Source organism: Callospermophilus lateralis, chromosome 16 (assembly GCF_048772815.1).
Source record: "Callospermophilus lateralis isolate mCalLat2 chromosome 16, mCalLat2.hap1, whole genome shotgun sequence".
Lineage (NCBI taxonomy): Eukaryota > Metazoa > Chordata > Mammalia > Rodentia > Sciuridae > Callospermophilus > Callospermophilus lateralis.
The window spans coordinates 55,188,958-55,205,289 of NC_135320.1; the positions used below are offsets into that span (position 1 = coordinate 55,188,958).

Below are 16,332 nucleotides of genomic sequence, written 5' to 3' on the forward strand. Positions count from 1 at the left end.
CATGACCCCAGATCCACGGAAATTATCTGTGTCTGGGGCTCAGATAACAGAGCTCATCCCTTCTTATAAGATCTGGATTCTCTGAACCTTGAATTAAGCTGGTCCTGTTCCACATTCTACCAAGGAACTACAAGAATGGAGCCAATCTAGCCATCCCCACTTCCTTGACTCCTCTCTCCAGCAGGATGCCAGAGGGAGAAGTGTTTGTTTTCTCCCTATTGCTCCTTACTGAGTCAGGAGGTGAGAACAGGCTTGATTGAACTATGGTCACCAATCAGAAGGAATCTAAGCTAAATTGTCACCTGGCATAATGTGAAATAACATTATTATAACACACTGCCTTCCAATTGGAAACCCAAAAGTTAAGCCTGTGCTGGCATTCCCTTTCCAATAAATGAGCTGGCTTAAACACTGACTTTCTCTCCTTGACTTGTAAAAATGACCTAAAAATGTAAGAAAGAGTTCAATAAATGTTTTAAAGATTAATATTAAGTACAAATACTTTAACAGTTTAACAAAACCAAGGGGAAACTAACCTTAAAATCCCATCTTCCTTGCTCTCACCCCCATCCCAATTTCAAGATTTAAGTTCAGGGTTTCAAATAATAATACAATTGCCCAGTACATGGTACATAGTAGACACTCAAAAATATTTGTTAAAAAGGAATTACGTGTACCTTATGAGTTGGCACCTCACAGACCTTTTAAGAGTTTGCTGACTTGGACTGAATTCAAGAATAGCGTATAATCCTCTCGGGGAATATTCACAGGCAAATAGCTACAAGGATATACATTTCCCTTTGTTAAAACTTGTATCTGAATTCAAATATTGGCCTTGGCATTTCCTAAGTGCTGGCTGCTTTGAATGTTACTATGTCAAACCATCTGCACTGGGAAGCAAAAGACTTGAGAAATATGAGCACTAGTTGTAAAGAGATTATCATGTTCCTGACCATTATACATTTTATATTTTGAAAATCCCCTAAGAAAATGTCATTTTAAAATAGCAAGTCTTTGTCAAAGTGGAGATGACTACTTGTGTACAATTTATGACTGTGGTCAGTATGTGCATTTTCAATGGCTTCCCTGCACTGACTCACTAAAATAAAACATTTTAAAATATGAAAATAGACTGATTATCAAAAACTTCTAGTTAAACTCATTTTTGAGGGACTGGATAGTCTGTGAAGTGAAGTGCTTTCTACTACTCTTGCTGCTCACAACCAAAAAAAATCTCTGAGGAATTAAATAGTCTAGTGGAAGTGGTTCTTTGGTGCCAACAGAAGTTTAAGTCAAGGTTCTAGAGAGAAAGTACAAAGTGAAATCTTAAGGGAGGTTGATTTGGTGGTATTTGTAGTCGGAGCGGGGGTGGGGGGGGCAGTAATACTGTTTTGTACTGCCTAGAGAAAGGTAAAGGACTTGATTCAACCTTTTTCTTTGTTCTAATTTGTTATATATGACAGGAGAATGCATTACAATTCATATTACACATATAGAGGCACAATTTTTCCTATCTCTGATTGTATGCAAAGTTATTCATACCATTTGTGTCTTCATAGATGTACTTAAGGTAATGATGTCCGTCTCATTCCACCATCTTTTCTACCCCCATTCCCCCTCCTTTCCCTTCCCACCCCTGTGCCCTACCTAGAGGTCATCTAATCCTCCCATGATCCCCCTCCCAAACTCTACTATGAATCAACCTCCTTATATCAGAGAAAACATTGACATTTGGTTTTGGGGGATTGGCTAACTTCACTTAGTATTATATTCTCCAACTCCATCCATTTACCTGAAAATGCCATGATTTTACTATCATTTTATTGCTGAGTAATATTCCATTCGTGTGTGTGTGTGTGTGTGTGTGACATTTTCTTTATACATTCATCTACTGAAGGGCATCTAGGTTGATTAAATCTTTTTTTTAAGAGAGAGAGAGAGAGAGAGAGAGAGAATTTTTTAATATTTATTTTTTTAGTTTTCGGCGGACACAACATCTTTGTATGTGGTGCTGAGGATTGAACCTGGGCCTCACGCATGCCAGGTGGGAGCGCTACTGCTTGAGCCACATCCCCAGCCCTTGATTCAATCTTAAGGTGAGAAATTGGCAGATGGAGGATCACCTGACTGCTGGGAACTAGGCAGTTTGAGACAGTAAGATGCAGGATGAAGCTGGTGGAAGCCAGTGTGTGCAGAGTAGGAGAGTGCAGTGTTTGTATCATTTTCAGAAGTCCCATGCCCAGCCTTAGGGTAACTCAGGGCACAGAGGCTCCCAGTCCTGGTGAATACACCATGCTGAGGGTGATGACAGTCCTTCACTCCCTCCACAGTGCTACATACTCTGACCCAATGCTGGAAGAGTAGGCAGGCTGTGGGCAGTGTGAGTCTAGGTGTGTATGGAAGTGAATGCAGCCAACACAGAGAATCACTAGCATGTGATGAAAATGAGAGAATAAAATCAACTTGGAGAAGGAGGGGAGGTGAATATTCCTAAAGCTTAGATACTGTAAAATGAAATGGATGTTCCTGTTTGTTCGGTCTGTGACAGGGATATTTCATGAAATCAAACCAAATCTGGTATTAGATTATAATAATAATTTAAAACAACAACTGGCTGTGAAAAGGAAGACACACTGCTTTGCTCTGGTGTTCTTTTGCCCTACACTATCAATCCAGACTTTTTGTGGGAAGGGTTGCCCAGTTCCCCTGGGTATCCTCAGTAGGTTTCCCAGGACTAGGGGGGTGCCTCTGGAACCTCAGATGAAAGAGTGAATGAATGGGGCCGAGGCTGTAGCTCAGTGGCAGAGCACTTACCTAGCATGTGTGAGGCATTGGGTTCCATCCTTAGCACCACATAAAAATAAACAAAGGCATTCTGTTCATCTACAAGTATAAAAATTTTAATTTAAAAAATTTTAAAAATTGAACGAATGAGTGTATAGGTGAATGAATGAATGAATGAATGACCTGCCCTAGGCGAAAAGTTTTAGCTTTCATTCTCCTCAGGAAAGGAAAAAGAGAAGCAGAGGCAGAGGCAGAAGAGGCAGAGGCAGAAGCAGGACAGGGAGAACCTGAAAGATAAATGGGGTGACCTTGATTATTCCCAATGTCAATTTAATCTAGGTCAATATTCTCAAACTGTATCGTGCATCAGAATCACCTGGAAGGCTTGTTCAAACAGCTTGCTGGGGCCACTCCCAGTTTCTGACTCAGTAGGTGGGGCCAGATGATTTGCATTTCTAACAAGTTCCAGCCGGTGCTGCTGGACCACACTTTGAGAACCGCAGTTCTAGAGGGTAACCCTCAAGGGATTCTCATATCCCAGAGAAAAGGAATTTTGTAGCGAGAATTGGAAACTTCACGACGATTCTTCAGCTCCGCATTCTTAAAACAACTCCGAGACAAGAGCAAAGTGGCATATTCCAGCCAGCTCACTGCCGCATAGGAATTGCAGCTCATTGGAAATCAAGATTTCCGTTCTAATTTTCCCATCGTTAAAGCGTTAGCAAGCACGTTTTTACACACACGTACGCACGAAAACTTGATTTTAAAAAACCTCAAGTTTACAGATTCTAGTTTTTTCTGAGGATGACCTTTTCAGAACATGAAAACCCAGCCAATCCCTCATGAGCAGGTGGGGAAGCCCCAGAGGAACTCTCTCGGCAGAGTCTCTTCTTGGGATGGACCTGAATTTTGCCTTTCTCTGCCCGATGTTCTTCCTCGTGGACTCTGACCAGTTTGGTTAGAAAAGTACCATGAACTCAAGCAGCTGTCCTTTGACGCCAGGGCATAGGAGTTGACTTTGTTCTTTGGCGAGGAAAACAGCAGATCTGGCTCCATGCGGGCAATGGAAGGCGAAAAGTGCAACACGCTGCCATTTACCCTTAGATCGAGTGCCTGCAGCCTCTGTGTGGCCTTGAAAGTGAAGCGGACCCACCCCAGCACGTGCAAGAGCCAGTCTGCTATTCCGCAATCTCCTGCCCCAGAGGCCTGTCTGGACTCTGGCGGCTGGGAGGCGCTGACCCGCTCTCACCCTCTAGGACCGCTGCAGCACCTCAATTCTAGCGAGGAACTGGCAGGTCACCAAGTGGTCTTGAGTCTGCTCTGGGCTTTGCTGCTGCCCTAGTCAAAGGCCCCACTTAGAAAACCCAAACCTGGACTGGATACCGGTTCCAGGCAGGACCCCAGGCTTGGCCACGTAACTTTGCTTGCAAACCTGTGTTCGCCCTCCCCACGCAAGGTTCCCATTCCCGGTCACTTGGTGTTCTGCAAGCTGGTAGCCAGAAGGGCACCCGCTGTGGTCTCCAGTGGAGTGAGGCTGAGCGAGGCACCTGGAGAGCGCCCCTCGGCCCAACGCGCTCTCTTCCACTCTCCCTAGTGCCAAGAATCAACCTTGGGCTCCTGGGGCTGGCCAGCTGGATCAGATTCTGGGAGTGGCTGGGCCGGGGGACTGGACTGGAGTGGGGGGCTGTACTCGGGTCCCCAGCCGGCATAAGACGCACCGCACCGCGCACACTCTCCTACACCTCGAGACACGCCTCTTCCAGCTCTCAGACTTCAGGAGAACAGATACCCAGGAATCCAGGCCCCACCAAGTTTCAAATGCTTGGGTAAGTTTTGAGGGGTAGGTCACAGTGAGTGAGCAACCTTTCTCAGTGAGGTCCCTGAAAACTCCATTTGCATCTCCTGCTGGTTACAGCATTTGAGCTGAGGAGCATCCCACCATCTTGAGAAATCTTGGTGTTGGGGTTAGAACGAGTGTCTTTTCTCTGCCATGGGGAATTCAGGGTCATTGGTCCTAAAACCCATCTTAGAAACCCTCTAGAAGAAATGTCGTTGGGGGAGGAGGGGCACTGATAGGGTCCCATAAAGGGTCCAGGGGTGGGGGTAGAACGGCTTATTGATCTGACGACAGATCCAGGCCCTCTTCCCAAAACGTCTGCTACTGCACACTGCTCCTCTGCGGCAAAGGGGCTCAGGTCAGGTGATGAGAACCAAACAGGGCCGGGTAGCTGGCCTCCACGCACTTACATCCAGTAGTCCACGCCGCGAAGTGCTCGGCCTGCGCCTCCAGGGGGCGCTGCGGCCCTTCCCGCTAGCTGCTGAAGCAGCCTGGAGCTGCGCTTTCTCATTTCTCTCTAGAGCGCGGACTCCGACAAGCTTAGGATGAAATTACTAGTCTTTTCGTCCCCACCTCCTCACCTTCAATTCGGAATCGAATGCAAACAATCCTCTTCTGAACACCCCCGAGCCTCTCACTACTCCGGGACTGAAGTGCACCTCCTCGCAGCAAGGCTTGGGTTCCCAACTCCTCCAGTCCCCCTCCCCCCCGCAAAAATGTAAGCAGTGCGGGAAGTTCAAATGCAAAAGGTCCCCGCCTCGTAGAGACTGAGGGAGGCTGGGGAAAAAGGAAGCAGTCCTCCGAGGTAGTGGAAGCTAGGATCCCAGGGGGAAAAAAGGTAAATGTTTCATCATTTGTTTTATTCGTGAGTGTAAAAGTTTTAGGATGTCCGCAGCGCGCGTCAAGGAGAAGGCTCCGAGAGTCAACTCCAGGGAAGTTTGTCTGACACCTGCTCGCCGCACAACTGGTAGAGCCTCCTGGGTGGGCCGAGGGGGAAGGGTCCTGAGCAGCTTGCCGCCGCCTCCTCCTCCTCCTCCTCCTGCTCCACCATCTCCTCCTCCGCGTTTCCTCTCCCAGATCTTCGTCGCTGCCTCTGGGGACTTAAACTTGCTGCTTTTGGGGTTCGGGCAGCAATTGCTCGAGCGCCCCTTGTCAGTTTGTTGGCCATTTCTCTGGATGCGTCCTTGGTGTCGAAAGCCCAGAGCCGTGAAGACAGCAGATGACCAAGTCGGCGGAAATTTCAGAGTGAACCGGCAGCTCAGCTCCGGAGGGCTCAGGGAGAGTAGGACAGCTCCGGAGAGGCTCAGACCTGAGGGCGCAGCTGGGCCTCTGCAGACACCGGAATTTTCCTCTCTGCACACTCAGACCCCACAACTCGCTCGTGGGCCGGGTGACCTATTTTCCGCGCCAGGCGCTGTTGCCAGGGGAACCTGGTGGGTGAGCGGCATGTAGTTGGGCCCCCCGCAGTGCGTGCACCGTAAACGCCGGCCTGGCCAAGGGGTTTGCAGGGTGAGAACACGGAGAAACTTAAGGGCCAGTCCCGGGTGCGCGCGGAGATGGCCTGGGGAAACCAGAGTACAGCCTCAAGCGGCAGTCGGCCTCCGGTCTCTCCCCGCTCCCGGTGCGCACCTGCCCATCGCGACAACGCTGCCTGGAGGCTGCTGAGACGCTGCCCGGGCCACGCGGCTTGCCCCCCCAAAGTCGGATCTCACCAATTCTTCTCTACTTTTCCAGAGATCTACAGCGCGCGGGCCAACTTGGCCCAGATTCCATTTTGGAACTTTGGAGGCTGGGGTGGGCGAGGTAAACATATTTATGGGGGGAAAAAAACAGAAAAACATGCTCGGGAGGTTTGTGGGAAGTGGTCGCAGCTCGTGGGTGGTGGGAAATTCTGTCTACCTCGCGGTTCCGCACCCAACGTACACACACACAGGGCAGGAAAGGTGTGAAGCCCGCCGCTGGGGATTTGCCTCCACTTTGGTGAAAAGGAAATACGAAGCGTAGTAACGCTCTTCAGGTCACCACCCCGTGAGTGTATGACCTGGGGGGGTCTGAAAGTAGAGAAAGTTCCTTCCAAATCTCCCAAATTGAGAAAAGCTGCGGAAGGAATGAGGCGGTTGGAGAAAGGGGACCGCAGGCTTCCCCGCAGCTGAGGCTCAGGATTGAGCACTGGAAGCACCCCTATGGAACTCTAGGGAAAACATTTTTTTAATCCCCCTGAACTCTCAGTCATTCGGCTATTTCCATGTTGTTCCTCAAATTTACTTTGAAGCATTTAAGGATATTAAGCACTCGGGTCTTCATTCCAGGCTCACTTTTTAATCTTTGGGAATCTAAAACTGGAAAGAAACGGGGGAAAAATCTGTTATTCTTAAATTATGTTTTACCAAAGGAACGAAAAATTCAATCTACCTTGGCATAAATGAAATAGAGTTTTATCTTAATAAAATAATGTAGCTTCTGCCTGGCTTCCCGGTCACTGTTTAAACCTTTTGACTTTTTTAGCCCTATGTTTATATTTGTCCACTTCCCCCTTGAGTTTGAGATTATTTTAAATGAGTTTTGGGGAAACTCCTCCAAAACTGTCTTTTGGCGGAACACTTGAATTATACATCCTCTTAGAAGATCTACGCTCCTTAAAGCGCGGGCTTGCCTGGGCTAACGCAAATCCCCTCTGGCGACTCGTCTGGGACGAAGGAGGATTCATTTAGTGTTGCTCAGGCATATCTCATCTGAAAAGAAGCTGCTTAAAATGGGTGTGTGTCATTTCCCTTGTGTCACTCGGTCACCCTATTCCATTGTGGCTGAAGTGTGTTCTACATTTACACTCAACGCAAAACTGAACTTTTAGAAGAACTTGAAAAATGTATCACAGCACTTCAAATTCGATTAATTTTCCTGGTGACTGAACAATGAACTAGTTTTTTTTTTTTTTTTTTTTTTTTTTTTTTTTTTTTTTGCTGAGGATGAAGCTAGTATATATTTTGAGAAGCTAGAACAGTATTTCCTTAATTAAAAAAAAAAAGTGAGTGTTCTTCACCCATTTCAGATGAATTCTTTTATTGTTTGCCAGTGGATTGCAGATGCCCACCCCTTTAACTGAGTTGGTGAACTACCTATAAAATGTACATTAGTTGATTAAAGCTTAGATATTGGAAATTTCTCCTGGAACGTTCCACATGTCTTTGCAGTAATTACGAAATAAGTCAATTATCACCTCTATAAACAAACTTCGTTTTGAAAAGAGCAGGCGAAAGTATACTACACGTATAGTCATAATCAACCAAAAGTATGTACGAAACCATTTTAAATTGGGAGAAGAGTGATATGTACTGGAGAGTATAATCTAGTACTGACTTTATCCTTTGAAGAGGATTGCTGTGTTAAATGTGTTAAGAAGTGAAAATTAGCCAACGAGCGAGCGTACCAAGTAAAACTACAAAAGTCTTCTGTGCACAATCTTTGAAAAGCAGAGAACCATTTGTTGTTTCTAACACTATGAGGAAAAGTGGCAGCAAGAAGGAAGGGGGTGGGCGTTGTCTTTGTGTGTGAGTTTTGAATTGAGTCACCTTTTTGAATTGAGTCACCTTGGGCTGTCTCTATAACAGTGAAACCTCAAGCAAACCTGTGCCTTTAAGACTCAGTTGCTATCCAAACACAAGTAAACAGAGTGGACCATTAGCGGGCGCCGGGCGCGGAGGCGGAGCCAGGGTGCAGTGGGCCCGGCTCGGCGGCGGCGGCGGCGGGACGCCCGCCCGAAGGGGAGGCGGGGCCGCTACTAAAGCCCACGACTCGCGGCCCCAGGCAGCCTGGGGAGGGACGCGGGCGGGGACGGAGCTCCGCGCGCTCGCTGCTGGACGGTGATGGCCCTGCGAGGCTGCGGGCTCCGACTTCACCCGGAGTCGGAGGCGAGAGGCTCGCGGAGGCGCGAGGCTCTGGGTGAACGCTGAGCGCCTGCCCAAGTACTCCCAGTCTTTACACGTTCCGCGTCCACACACTGACGAAAACAAGGATCCTCTCTCGCTTTCGCTCCTCGCGGAGCTCCAGATCATGTCCGCTGCCTCGGGGACTCTGCACCGAAGAAGTTTGCCCGGCGTGCACCCAATGACCTTTCCAAGCTGTGCGCCTTGTTGCCTGGACGTGGTCTGAGCAGCGCTGCCCAGGCAGACCTTTCTGCCAGAGGTGAGTGTCCACTCTGGGAACGGGCTGTAGCCTCCCTAAGGAAAGAAAAATTTAGGGGAGAGGGGGCGCTCACATTCTTGGTCTGGCGAGCTATAAATTCAGATATGTGAAAGGAACTGGTAAGAATGCAATCACAGGGCATTGTGTTTCTCACTTCCTTGGATCCCCAGCACGAGACGCCCAGCTAACACCCAACTGCACACACATTGTACTATTTTTTAAAGGTTTTTTTTTTTGGCGGGGGGGGGCATTTAACCCAAGAATTCACCAAGATTTTTTTATAAAAGTTGATAGACGTAGATTGAGATCAAGCCCACAACACCATGATGTTTGTGCCCCTGTCCTAGAAAGCCCGGGACGACCTGTCGTAGGGCGGCTTCAGCAACTCAGCGCGGAAGGGCCGGAACACACGGTGCCAGTCCAGCTAGTGACACTGAAGGCGCGTTTCAACAGGGGAATAGTTCAGCCCTAGGAAATTCTCCACCCTAGTATTGGCCTTCTGGTCCACCCGCCCCCCCTGCCAACACACACCCTCCTGTCGTGGCCGAGAGGGCAGAGAGCAAACTCCCGAGGGCTTTAAGTGCTTGGATTTGCTAGAAGTAACTGAAAAAGGAGTTGGGGTTTGTAAGAAGAAGGAGGGAGAAAAAGGTGTTTGTGGAGCGAGCGAAGGATCTGTATCCCTACCTGTTAGCAGAGAACAAAAGAAGGCTGGCGTTTTCCGAAATGAAACGACGGCGCAGACAGCTACTTTCTCTACTAAACAAACTGCAGTCCTGAGCAGAACAAGAAAATTACGCAGGGGGAGCGAGGGAGCAGAGAGAAACAGAACCCAGATTATGCGGAAGGCATCTTAATTTAATTAACTCCTTTGGAAGGCAGAGGCGCTGTGAAGGGGCAGGAACTTCGCAGCCGTTTTTCCCCCTCTCTTTTATTCACCTGATCCAGTCTGGCTTTTCTTTTCTTTCTTTCTTTCTTTTTCTTTTTTAAACGATCTTAGATTGCTTTTCACTACAGATCTCTGATTTATATACAATTCTATTGTAGTTTGGACTGAAATTCAGTGAAACTATCCATCCTCAGTCTTTTCTCTCAGATAACAACACACAAGTTTTAGTAGATGATTCTTGATATTATTTTTAGAAAACTCATGTAGTAAAACCATTACCAAAGAATGAGACTCCTTATCAAATTACCAATGTCCGTTTTTTTGAACTGAAATTAGTATGTATACATCTCCCTTGTTGACAGCTAGTAAACTATATTTTATAAAACTCCTATACATGCCTGGAAATTCCTATGAAGAAGATGTGAAAGAAAAGTAGCCTCCACTCCACTGGTCTATATATGCCTTTTCATGGTTAAACTTTCTCTCCTTGCAAAATGAAAAGTAATCAATAGTCCAAAAAGGGATGGTGGAAAAATGACAGCAAAGAAGGATGATCAGGTTGTTGCCTGAAACTGAATGTGGGATCTACATGGCTGAGCTCTAGACAAAACGAAAGTACATTAGACCTCTGCATTGGCTTAAAATATCATTTGACATACATTTCCAGCAACTCAACAGGAGTGTGCAAATCTAAACTCCCTGATTATTTATGGTAACAGTATTTAGTGGATACTTAGGGTTGTTGTTTGTAAAACGATTTCATAGAAGGCACCAATGGTTTGCTCTTCCTTTGTGAAGAAACTATCTGCCCTACAAATTAAAACCAAGGTACACTGTGAAGTAGCACTTTTGTGCCAACACAAAACTGAATTTTAATAATGTCATTGATTTCTGTATTACAAACTGTTGAGAAAAGGAAAGGAAGATGGCACTCCTTTTTTTCTGACAGCAGAATTAACAGTGTAACCTTTATGGCAAAGTTTACTTTGTGTACTTGGAATTAAAAAAAAAAAAAACCACAGATCCTAATAGTCCTTCAGTTAACAACATCCCCCTTCTACCCCCACATCACAGTAGTAGGAGTTGTGCTTTGCCTCCTGTATTTATTTCTAAGAAATCTAGTCTGGGAATACACCCAAATAATAATTTTGGTTTCCTCTCCATAGGGGAGAGACTGCTATTCAACACTAGGGGGAAAGTATTTTGAATCTCTGGAAAATCCTCCTTACCCAAGGAGAAGGAAATAAAGGTGAAATTTATTTTTAATGGAAAGGAAAATTATCAGCTAGATTACCAGAGATGCTAGTAGAATCCCTTTTTCCTAATTCCCTGGGAGAAGACTTGAGGTTTGCTCCTGATCAAAAGTGAATAGTGATTTGTGGTGGGAAAGTTTATTACTAATGGGGGTTTACAGTTTCGGTTGAATGGTTTGACTGAGACCCTCTGACTGTTATACACCTCTCATTAACTTTTAGCCTGAACTCCCAGACCACATACCACCAGGCAGAAGCCATTCATTAATAAATCTCTGTCTCTGAGCTGTTCCAAACAGAGGAGGAAGGTGTGGGCCCCACGAGGGCAGCCAGATTCAGCTTTTGCCAGAGCGCTGTGTCTTTAGCATAGCTCCCAAAGTCTGCCCTCAGATGGAGTCACAAGCACCACTTTACCACATATTGCAGGAAAAAAAAAAAAAAAAAAAAAAAAAAATTCAGGCGCAGAAAGGAGTGGATGGGCAGGGAGTGCAGGACATGCTCTCCCACCTTCCTGCTGGGTTCAAACTCCCGGAGCCGCAGTTGTTGGTAGACCCGTCAGCCTAGCCCTCCCGGGGCAGCCCTTAGCCTGAAGTCCCGCATCTGGAAGGCCGCCCTCCAAAGGAAGGCCCAGATCCACGGGACTGGGAGAACCGACTTTTTAAAGGGGGCTGGCACTGGGAGACGAGACGGTGGGCCCGCCGAGAAAGCGGTGAGGTGTTCCAGGGTGCCTGAGTCTGAAATCAGAACCCGAGGACACAGAGCTGGGACCTCCTTGCTTAGGCCCAGGCGCAGACCCCGATCTGGCCTTCCTGGTGTCAGGAGCGCCGCCGCACACACCTCCAGGCCCGCAGGGCCGCTCTGTGCTCAGCCTGCCGCGGTTCCCCTGCAGCTCCTTCCCTCTGCCTCCCTAGGGAGCCCTCTCCTTTCCTCCACTCTCTAGGGGCCTCCCGGGTGTAGGGGCTGCTCCTGGTGCCAGACCAGGAAGCCGCTAGGGCCTCCTGAGAGCTTGGCGCTCAGTCTGGGAAAAGGGGTTCCGGCCTCGGGGACGTCCTCCGCCCCACCCCACCCCCGGGAGTCTGCACCATCTGGAAGGGATCTTGGTGGGGGGTGGGAGGGGAAGCAACCCCTGGGAAGGAGGAGGGGGTGATTCCAGGCCGAACCAGCCCCTGAGGTGTCACTTTTCTTTCCTGCTGCCCGTCACTACTGATAAATGGGACTGAGGCAGAGAAGGAAAAAGAAAACCTCCGAGGTCAGCGCGGGGCGAAGCCGAGCCCTTCGAGGGCCCTCTGGTTCAGGAGGACTGAGCGCGCCCCCTCTGCCCTCTCACACGCCCGGCGTGGTCCGGGGAAGCGGGAAAGGCGGCGGGCACCGCAAAAGGAGTAGTTTTCACCGGGGCTGAACCAGGCCCTCGAGCCGGAGTCGGACCTACAACCCGTCGTTCCCCAGGGAGCTTGGAGGCGCCTTGGCGACAAGGGCTCCGTCCCGGCCGCAGACGTCGGCGTCTCAGCGGTCGCGGTTGACTGAGCTTCGCCTGACAGGGTGGGGGTGGGTGGGCTAGCCTGGGGACCTACCTTTCTTTCTCCACGGACGAGTCTTCTGCTCTGTGTGTGCCAGGAATTCGTTCTTCCTGCGGGCGCCCCGCTGACCCGAGGAACACTTACTATCCTGGAGTCCAGGACTCTGAGCACTCGCTGGCAAGACGTTATGCTGTCCCTTCACGGCTCCTTTTGGGGGTCTTAGAAGTGGGAAAGGAACTTGGAAAATGTGGTAACCCGCTCGGGAACCAAAGGGTCCAGGGAACTGGCTTGGATGATAGTCACGATCTCTTCCTCTCTCCCCTTGCCATTTTTAGGGCTTTCTGCGCGAGCTCTGGTTTCCTTGTGTTTTCCCCGGAGCCCCACGCCCACCCATCTCTGAGCCCTGGAAGAAAGGGGCGGCTCCCTCCGCCCCCCAGCATCCAGGAAAATGGGGAGCAAGGCCCTGCCGGCGCCCATCCCACTCCACCCATCGCTGCAGCTCACCAATTACTCCTTCCTGCAGGCCGTGAACACCTTCCCTGCCGCGGTGGACCACCTGCAGGGCCTGTATGGTCTCAGCGCTGTGCAGACTATGCACATGAACCACTGGACCCTGGGGTACCCCAACGTGCATGAGATCACCCGCTCAACCATCACCGAGATGGCGGCGGCGCAGGGTCTGGTGGATGCTCGCTTCCCCTTCCCGGCTCTGCCCTTTACCACTCACCTATTCCACCCCAAGCAGGGGGCCATTGCCCACGTCCTCCCAGCCCTGCACAAGGACCGGCCGCGTTTTGACTTTGCCAACTTGGCTGTGGCCGCCACACAAGAGGATCCCCCTAAAATGGGAGATCTAACCAAGCTGAGCCCAGGGCTGGGTAGCCCTATCTCGGGCCTCAGTAAATTGACTCCGGACAGAAAGCCCTCTCGAGGGAGGTTGCCCTCCAAAACGAAAAAAGAGTTTATCTGCAAGTTTTGTGGCAGACACTTTACCAAATCCTACAATTTGCTCATCCACGAGAGGACCCACACGGATGAGAGGCCATACACGTGTGACATCTGCCACAAGGCCTTCCGGAGGCAAGATCACCTGCGGGATCATAGGTGAGATGGAGAAGGAGGTTGGCTGGGAGAGGGAAGGTGAATTTGTCCAGGATATAGAGTCCCAATAGACATTACAAGTGTCACTAAAGTACCCTCTGATCTAGATTATACTCTTAAAGACCCTCCCTAACTGGCTTCAGCCGATCCCCAAGGGTTACCGTTTCCCCCAGCAGTTCCCTGCTGCATTCTGGTTTGGGATAATGGCCTTTCCCCATCCTTGGTCAGGAAAAATCCTGTGGATTGGTCTTAGAATCTTATTTCCATCACAGTCAGTCCCCGTGGGGAGTAGGGGGCCTCAGAGTCTTCCCATGATGGTGCTGGTGCGGCTACTAGAAATGTGTTCTGGCCATCTCTACCGGGTCCCCTTCCTCCCTTTTTCTCTCTCCTCCCCAGAACCTGCAATGAGGACCCTTCTAAGTTGCATTTACCAGGGTCATGAGGTCATGGACCTTAGAACTTAGAAACAGCTCCCAATCCCCGCCTTAAACTCGGCATTAACAAATAACAATTGAAGAAATACCTGTAACCTGTAACAGTGTTTTCACTGGTTAAAAACATTCCCCGGTGGTGTGGGTGGAAGTATCTTCTTCGGAATCTACCTGCTATTTGCAGAGGTGGGACTTCTGTACCCATCCTCTGAAGCTGTTAAGGGATTCGCTGAGATCAGTTCTCCGCAATTCGGCCTTGCCTTAAATCCTGATTTGGCCAATTTAAATCCCACAGAAAACCGTGAAGGCCAAGAAGGGTTGGTTCCTCGGCGTTTTAAGCTCCAGAATATGCCAGAGAGGGCGATCAAGTGTAGATAAAGCCTGAAGGCCCGGTGAATGTTTTGAAGAGTCTGTTAGTTGAGGTTAACCATAAACAGAATTACACAGAAAAAAAAATCTAAAAACATAAATAACAAAAATTCTGTTTCTTTGGTCCTTCCACCACTTCCTTTGAGTAATTTTCAAAAGAAACTCCCTCCTCATGGGGGTAATCCATTTCAATGAAACCTTATATTGATTTTCAGGTATATCCATTCCAAAGAAAAGCCCTTCAAATGTCAGGAGTGTGGGAAAGGATTTTGTCAGTCTAGAACTCTAGCAGTTCACAAAACCTTACATATGCAGGTAAGTTTGTTTTCTTGCTTAAAAACAGTGACCGGTTTGTTTTACTTGCTTTACAAAACGTGTTCAATGTCAGGTTCTGTCTCTTAAAGAACCCTTTTTAGATTAGTTCTCTAGGTGAGGAAAGCAGCACTTTTTATTTATTTCTTTATTTTAGTTATAGATGGACACATTATCTTTATTTTGTTGGTTTATTTTTATGTGGTGCTGAGGATCGAACCCAGTGCCTCACATGTGCAAGGCAAGTGCTCCGGCACTGAGCCACAACCTCAGCCCCAGCACTTTTTATTTTTAAATGCATAAATTAATCTTACTTAACATAAAGCATTTTTTTTTCTGTTTTTCTTAATGAACAGGCCACTCTGTTTATAGTAAATCCTAATTTTAGAATTATTTTTTTCATCCGATATGCCCTGTGTTTAAAGCTTTCGTGTTTGGGAGGAAATAAAAGGTAATTTTGATAATGGAGGCATGGTGAAATCCCATACGCTCTCTTTCCCAGGGGCCTCATAATTTGTAGCTTTCAGAACATTGAGGAATAGTTTAATTTTCCAGCAAAGAGGAGCCTTATTACCCGGGAGAATGTCGTTCCTTAAGAGAGGATTAGGGTTTTTCCTTCCCCCTTTTCCTGCCTGTGACATGGTGGTGAAATGTGAAGAGCTGGAAATCGCAAAGCCCACCGCAGTGGCTGTGGCCCGGGGTCTGCCTCCGCAGTTATCAGTGTAATCTGCCTCCGTATGTGCTTGCACGTATGTTTTCGTGATTGGAGGATTAGGAGAGCAGATTTGTTCCTGCAAGTCCCTTCTTTTGTTGTTGTGCGCTTGTTATGTTAAGGCTTGTGATACCGATAAGACAGAAACTATTGAGAAGGGTGCAGTGGTGGTGTGAAGGATTAATCCTTTGCTTGCTTCACATCTGAACAGGAATCTCCACACAAATGTCCCACATGTGGAAGAACCTTTAATCAGAGAAGTAATCTGAAAACTCACCTTCTCACCCATACAGACATCAAGCCCTACAGCTGCGAGCAGTGCGGCAAAGTGTTCAGGCGAAACTGTGATCTGCGGCGGCACAGCCTGACTCACACCCCGCGGCAGGACTTCTAGAGAAGCCCAGGATCTGTCCCGTGCCGCCGCCGCTGCTCCCCTCCCCAGACACCTCTCCACGCCTCCCACCCGAGGGTCCCACCCCCAACCCTTCACTGACCCCAGCTCTTCCCTTGCCGCAGCCGCACCTGCAGCTCCAGGGAGTTAACTGTGCTTCGGGAGGACTGAGAACTATAGAAAGCCACACACTACACCCTTTCACAAAGAGCATACGCTAGTTTCTTGTAGATATTCACAGCTCATTTTAGAGCTCTGTACATAATGTCGTGGGTCTTTGTTTTATTGTTTTGTTTGTTTTTGTATCTTGTTGGATGAACCTAGATGTGGAAAATGGAAGCCAAAATTATCTTTAAAGACTTTGTATTTTCAAAATAAAAAATTTTCTTGTTTGTTTCAACACTCCTGCGAAAGTGTCCTGGTATTCAACTTGTTTTTCCTCTAGATTCTGGAAGAGGAGAGTCTCTTTTAAAAAGTGTAATATGGAAAGGTATTCTTTATTCCCAGGTTTTAAAACTAGGGCTTCTCACAATTTTCTTACTGAAACTTCAGCCCTT

At 48.1% G+C, this 16,332-nt stretch overlaps 1 protein-coding gene across 2 annotated transcripts; it reads left to right on the forward strand.

Annotated features, from left to right (window-relative positions):
• Nucleotides 1-8,392: 8,392 nt before the first annotated feature.
• Osr2 (odd-skipped related transciption factor 2) lies at nt 8,393-16,110 on the forward strand. Of its 2 annotated transcripts, none has more exons than XM_076835950.1 (4): nt 8,393-8,803; nt 12,795-13,563; nt 14,576-14,675; nt 15,596-16,110. In XM_076835950.1, exons 2-4 carry the CDS (start codon nt 12,908-12,910, stop codon nt 15,776-15,778), a joined length of 939 nt encoding a protein of 312 aa, XP_076692065.1. In that variant the 5' UTR covers nt 8,393-8,803; nt 12,795-12,907; the 3' UTR covers nt 15,779-16,110. The 2 variants fall into 2 exon arrangements, with proteins under 2 accessions (XP_076692065.1, XP_076692066.1); XM_076835951.1 differs by having other exon boundaries at nt 15,678-16,110.
• Nucleotides 16,111-16,332: the final 222 nt, after the last annotated feature.

Coding starts and splice junctions, on each gene's coding strand:
- Osr2 (XM_076835950.1), top strand. CDS start 12,908: ATGGGGAGCAAGGCCCTGCCGGCGCCCATCCCACTCCACCCATCGCTG. Junction 13,564..14,575: donor GATCACCTGCGGGATCATAG/GTGAGATGGAGA, acceptor ATTGATTTTCAG/GTATATCCATTCCAAAGAAA. Junction 14,676..15,595: donor ACAAAACCTTACATATGCAG/GTAAGTTTGTTT, acceptor ACATCTGAACAG/GAATCTCCACACAAATGTCC.